Source organism: Gadus chalcogrammus, chromosome 2 (assembly GCF_026213295.1).
Source record: "Gadus chalcogrammus isolate NIFS_2021 chromosome 2, NIFS_Gcha_1.0, whole genome shotgun sequence".
In the NCBI taxonomy this organism is placed as follows: Eukaryota; Metazoa; Chordata; class Actinopteri; order Gadiformes; family Gadidae; genus Gadus; species Gadus chalcogrammus.
Genome location: NC_079413.1, coordinates 14,991,948 through 14,998,282, shown reverse-complemented (window position 1 = coordinate 14,998,282; position 6,335 = coordinate 14,991,948). Strand labels below are relative to the sequence as shown.

At 44.1% G+C, this 6,335-nt stretch overlaps 1 protein-coding gene across 1 annotated transcript; it reads right to left on the bottom strand.

Annotated features, from left to right (window-relative positions):
• Positions 1-1,675: 1,675 nt before the first annotated feature.
• eve1 (even-skipped-like1) lies at positions 1,676-5,199 on the bottom strand. The gene is made up of 3 exons (XM_056606117.1): positions 5,178-5,199; positions 3,507-3,721; positions 1,676-2,170 (listed from the first exon to the last, which is right to left on the bottom strand). Exons 1-3 carry the CDS (start codon positions 5,197-5,199, stop codon positions 1,676-1,678), a joined length of 732 nt encoding a protein of 243 aa, XP_056462092.1.
• Between the last annotated feature and the right edge of the window lie 1,136 nt (positions 5,200-6,335).

Genomic DNA, 6,335 nt, shown 5'->3' with positions numbered 1-6,335 from the left:
ACCAATGAGTGAATCCTGAGTGAATGCACTAATTGCCTTTTAAAGAATAATAACGTAAAAACATGTGAGGTTTTTTCAATCAAATTTATTTAGGAATTTCATTTCTTCACTTATAGTACAATTAATGACTTGATTCCTTCACGTGTGGTGTTACATTAAAACAGAGATCTGGTATTAAATACAATATTAGTGCAAATTGTGATACAAGGAGTCAGTTCAGATCATCTCTATACAAAATATGTAAAATGTTCTTCAAAATAGATTATTAGCTACTGTCTGCGTCTTATAATATATGGATTACTGTGAGGTGAGTCACCCACTGGCTTTCTATTTAGTTTGGACTCTATTCAACAGATTTCTCTTGCTTTTATATTTTATGTGAATTCCCCAAAGGCACAGAGTTTTATAAAGCACAGCTTTCTGACAAAAAAAAGAGTCAAATAATGTCTAAATGGGCTCTATATCCATATTGATCCTTTTGTTTGTGTAACCCTTGAAATGTTATTTGCCATAATAAGAGAAAATCTTCAATGTGCAGAGATCATTTATGAAACTCGGCTTCTTGTAAAATGTAGAAATTGAAGTTGAATATTATATAATTGATTTAGTTAAACTGTTGGAAAATGAGACCCACACAGTGGCTGACTTTCAACTGGGAGAGGACAAGTATGGACCTGCTATCTTGCTTTTGTATAAACCCACAAGGAAGACCTAGTGGGGGGCTGGTGAAGCAATAATCTGCCGGTGTATTTTAATCAGCCTAATTTGAATGACACAGAGATGTTGCAGTTTACAAACCTGCACCACAAATAGATAGTATAATGACATGCACACAGATGAGACATGTAACAAGTATTTTAGCACAACTGGAAAGCAACTATCTGTATTTCCAATCACAAGGTATGTTTAACTATTAACTCATTAAGCTCCAATGGAATAGAATAGGATAGGGTAGCTGTGCTATATCTATACCATCATATGTTCAGATTTGCCTTGCGCGTTTTGATTGAGCAACTCTTCTTAGTGAATAAATGTTTCCTGAATACCAGTAAAAAACTTTCTACGGGCATCGCTATGCGGATGTTTGCGTTGTAGCTGAACAGTTTGCATATGGGTTCCCAATCACGAGTTGTGTGTGAGCACATGTCATTTGTGAAGCCGTGGACCGAATCTCATGTGCATACAGACGTGTCATGTCTTGCAACGACACTCGGATCAAAAGAGCCACACTGGGCTGTAAAGTGGGAGCAACCACCGCAGCGGTGCACACACCAATGGCAGGCGTTCGGTTCATCGTCTTCAGTCTTTATGTATCAAAGCAGTCGCTCTGCACAATGTCAGGGTTATAGATGATCTAACGTTGACGAATAAACCTGATGTCTCGTTAAAAAAGGCACGCTTGGGCAATTAAATAAAACCGTAGTGGTAGGCGATGGCTTCATTCTCAAAATAATAGGAACTCAACATAGAACATTTAAAATATCAAGGTCTTCACTAATCCTGTGATTGTGCAGTTGAAACCACAGAGCTTCTTTGAATCTATAGGTCAGGGAAGTCATGTTTGTTTTGAACATTTGCATCTTACCTCAACCTATTCATTTCACTTTGCTTGACGCCATCATCTCAGTAAAGGCTTCAGTCCGTGAAACGCGGCGCTCATCCCCACCACGGCCCATCACACCACCTCCTCCCTTCTGTCCAGGGCGGCCGACTGGATGGCCTTCGGACTGCGGGACCGGCTCATCATGCCCAGGGCGGCAATCTCGCCCCTGGCCTTGAGAAGTTGGTCCGTCCCCCACTGTATGCAGAGGGGGCAGGCGCAGGAGGCCGGGTGGTGCATTCCCCCCATGGGGGGGTAGAGAGTTGCCCCGGGCGGATGGAGCCCGCCGGGCCGGCTGTGGTAGTGGGAGAGGCGCAGCGCCTCCAGGGGCCTCATGGGGACGCTGTAGGGGCTGTGGGCCGAGGCCGAGAGCCCCAGGGGGGAGTAGAGGTGGAGGGGGAGGTGCGGAAGGTGGTGTGGGATGAAGGGGTAAGGTGAGGAGGAGGAGGAGGAGGGGGTGGAGGTGGCGCGCCCCAGGAGGAGCATGCCCAGCGGGTCGACCAGGGGGTGGGGCCAGGAGAGGGAGTGTCTCTGTCGCTTGTCCTTCATCCTCCGGTTCTGGAACCACACCTGGAAGGAGGGGGGGAGGGAGAGAGAGAGGGCGGGGGAGGGGTGAAGGGAGGATGGGATGGGATGGGGGAGGTGGGGATGGATGGAGATAGAGAAGGGGCGGGATGGAGGAAGGTTGGGATGAATGGAGATAGAGAAGGGGGGGGGGGGGGGGGGTGGAGGGAGATAGAGAAGGGATGGGATGGGGATGGGGGTTGGGATGGAGGGAGGGAGGAACAATGCTTTAATGCGACTTATACAATCACAGGATGTATTCTTATTTGATGAGACCGGTTGTGCTACTCTTAGTAGCTTGAATATATATTTGAAACAAGCAAAAACCATAAATATGACCACTGAAATGTGGACACATTAAAGTTTCAATGATGAAACTCACGATCCCAGGGGGACGGCTCTTTTGCCGATACTGCGAGCCTTTGCCACAGAGTGGTTCAATTTCGTCATTGAAATGATTGATTTTATAGAGGAAAGTGCCAAAGCACAGCAGCACAATACAGTTATGCAAACACAATGCCAAGATTTGAGTTGCCATGCAATGCACGGCCATAATACTGACTGATTTACAATTCATCATCATCATAATTGCTCCAACAGTTTACTGGAGGGGGTTCTCTGTAACTTGGCATATATTACTCACACAAATTTGACTTGAAAATAAATATACTTTGGCACTCTTTATGACATTTCCCTCGGTTCATGATAGATTTCAATTGGTTTGCATTTTCTTTTTGAATTGAGTTGAATTTTTTTTTCTACGGACATTCCTGTTTCCTTTGAGCTGCGACTGGCAGGTGTGGCAGCACTCCTTCTCATCAGCCCAGTCCGTCTGCTTGCTTGTATGTGTGTCCCTGCACTTTTTCTTTTTACTGCCTTCAAGAAAATCCCGGAAAGCGATGCTTCTAAAACGTCAGGCGGTGCCGTTTACGAGGCCTCCCCTCGCATTCCTGCTCTTCTATAAAAAACCCTCAAATAGTTGACAGAAAGGTGGGCGCATTTACGTGCATATTAAATCCGCTGCATTGGTCATGGGGGCCTCCGCGTCAAAAAGTTAGATGTCGCTAAAGCTGTCACCACTCAATCCAACTGTGTTGATTGAAACAACAAGTAAGGAGATACAACATGAAACTATATTCATTAAAAATGTCAATGTCTTGGTTACATTGTTGCTCTTGTTTTGGGGGCTGAGGCCGTGGGCTCGGATTGGCCCATAGCCTGGGCATAGGCAGGAATAGCCTGCTATAGGCAGGCCTATAGCCTGTGTATTGGCAGGACTATAGAAATACTCATTTCACCTGCAGTAATGAAAATAGCTTGTGTGCGAAAATAAGTGTCTCACCTTTATTGTCGTCTCCGGTAAATTGAGTTCAGTGGCAAGTTCACACCTCCGGGGCCTCGACACGTAGCTCTCCTTGCAGTACTCTTGCTCCAGCCGGGACAGTTGCTCGCGTGTGAAGGCCGTCCGATGCCGCCGACTGTGGTCCAGCAGGGCGCTGCGCGAGCACGGTTCCTGCTCCCCTCCGCCGTGACCGTGATGGGCAGCTACTGACGTCACTGAAAACGCCAATATAGTTTCTCCGGTTTATGCAAGGTCAATTTTGGAGACAAGATAATATTATTCAAATTGAACCAAATAAAAGTAAAACGTAGGGATTTTAAAAATGGTTAAGGTAGGCCAATGGTAGGCTACATTTAAAATGATACATACATCATAGTTTGTTAATTAGGCCGTTTAAAGAAGACATGTTTTCATGTGTTTTGAATTTAGCAATGCTGGATACTTGTTTTTTTCCAAAAACAAATCGTAACTTACAGCTAGCCTGTCATTTCTACTACACTACTCAAATCAAAACAGACGCCATCGATCGGGGGCCACGACAACTCACACATTAGACTGCTTCTGTGGTTCTGTGCTTTTAAAGTTCAGAAGAAAAGCAAAAACAAGGTCCTTTTTCGTTTTTCCTTGTAGTCCCTTTCGTCCTATCCGTTACGTTCTCCGCCAGCTTACTGAGACATCGCAGCCTCAGTAGATTACACCAAAAACAGCTGTCTGGTCTCTTGTTGACGCAGTCACACACAAACACACACACACACACACACACACACACACACACACACACACACACACACACACACACACACACACACACACACACACACACACACACACACACACACACACACACACACACACACACACACACACACACACACATATATATATATACACACACGGGCACAACATTCAAGCCAAGTTCGTTTGCACACAGACACGATGGGAAGTTTTCGTCTCCCCCCACCCTCCCCCGCCTTTTTGACCTTCTTTCCCTTCCCTCCCTACACCTTCTATTGTCCCCCACCTCTCTTTCTCTCTCCTTTCCTCTCTCTCTCTCCTTTCCTCTCTCTCTCTCTCTCTCTCTCTCTCTCTCTCTCTCTCTCTCTCTCTCTCTCTCTCTCTCTCTCTCTCTCTCTCTCTCTCTCTCTCTCTTTCTCGCACGTCTTTTTATACAAGCCGTCGCTGCGGGCCGATTCAGGCTCGTCCCCGATGGGACAGGCAGGAGACGGGGCCCTCTCTGTCTGCCCCGCCAGGCGCCTGGTCCAAGTGGAGGTGTTAGGTAAAGTCTTTGGTCTGCGGCTCGTCCTTTGTACTTTTTTGTTATGGAGAATTAAAGACGGGCTTGTGGCTCATGGCAGTGGCCGCCCCACGGGGAGGTATAGGGGGAACCAACCCCTCATTGTCCTCCGTCGTTTGATGTTCCCGTTTTTTGGAAGTCAATCATTAGACGCCTAATGTCTCTAAGTGGCAGCGAGCTGGGGCAGGGGATCACCTGGGATAAACCAACTCCGCACCACAAAATCACTGGTGATTAATCAGTGCTTGTACCCCTGTTATGATTTCGAAGCAAGCAATTGTATTTGAGTTCCAAATGTGATATCCGTAATCGAATTAGAGATTGAGATCATGGTTGGTATTTGTATTTTCTGGTGTAGGCCTATGGCTATAGCCTACTTTTTCGCCCTAATCTCTTCATGGTGATGACTATGATGAACAAGATAAGCACTAAGCTTATCTCAATAACGTTTTTAATACATAGGGGCCTACACCTGCTTTTCAGCGGGAGGTATTTTCCAAGAATATACAATTGTAACTTTTGAAAAAAGGCTATCATCTGCCATTTTACTTAATCATGTGTTCAAGAGGCATTTCTAATGTTCTGAAGTAAAACATCCATTATGATGAAACAATGCACTGTTCACCGTGGCTCCATTAGACATATAGCTGACGAACAGCCTGCATCCATCCTGTTAAACACAGTTCAGAGCAGCCTATAAATAGAACCGCTCCTGGTCTTCTTATTATTACTATCATCTGTGATGATTGTTAATCCCATGCCATATCATCGTCTAGATAACGGACAGGACACTATCGAGACATGCAGACGCCAGGTAGGGTGGAGTTCGTTTGACCAACACTATATTATTCAGGACGCAGGCTCCTTTTTTCTTTTTATAAAGGAACAGTGTCTATAAAACGGACTCAGATAGCTGGCTATATAGCACCTTAAACACACAAACTCTGGTTTTTATTTGATATTGCTTCATTTTAGCAAAATTACACTTATTCATTAGCCTAGGAAAGTCGAACCCCGAAGGAATATATAGCCCTACTTAAATTAATAGTTTGGATGTTATAAGTGGATGTGATATTGCAGGATTACACTATATAGATTTGTGTAAAAATATAGCCTATATTCTGGAATATTGCCTCACTGCCTTGTTCTTTGGGTGGATGATTTATATCCTTCACATTTCATAAACTGTATATGTGCTATTTAATCGATAGCAAGAGCTGTCGTTTAGTGCTGAAACTACATTTGCTTCAATTATAGCCTATATCAACTATCGATGCAGATTTCCTGCAATTCCAAAGTCTTTAAAAATTGGGGATACATTATTATTATTATTATTATTATTATTATTATTATTATTATTATTATTATTATTATTATTATTTCAATCGTCTCGTATGGTATTAAATGGCTTTGTTTTGGCTGTTGGACCTTTTCCTGATCTTCATTATATGTTAAGACCGAGATAAGAGATTTGAATAGTACAACATCATATGAACATCAATATTTGTCAGTCCAGATGTTGTTGCCATGGTTTA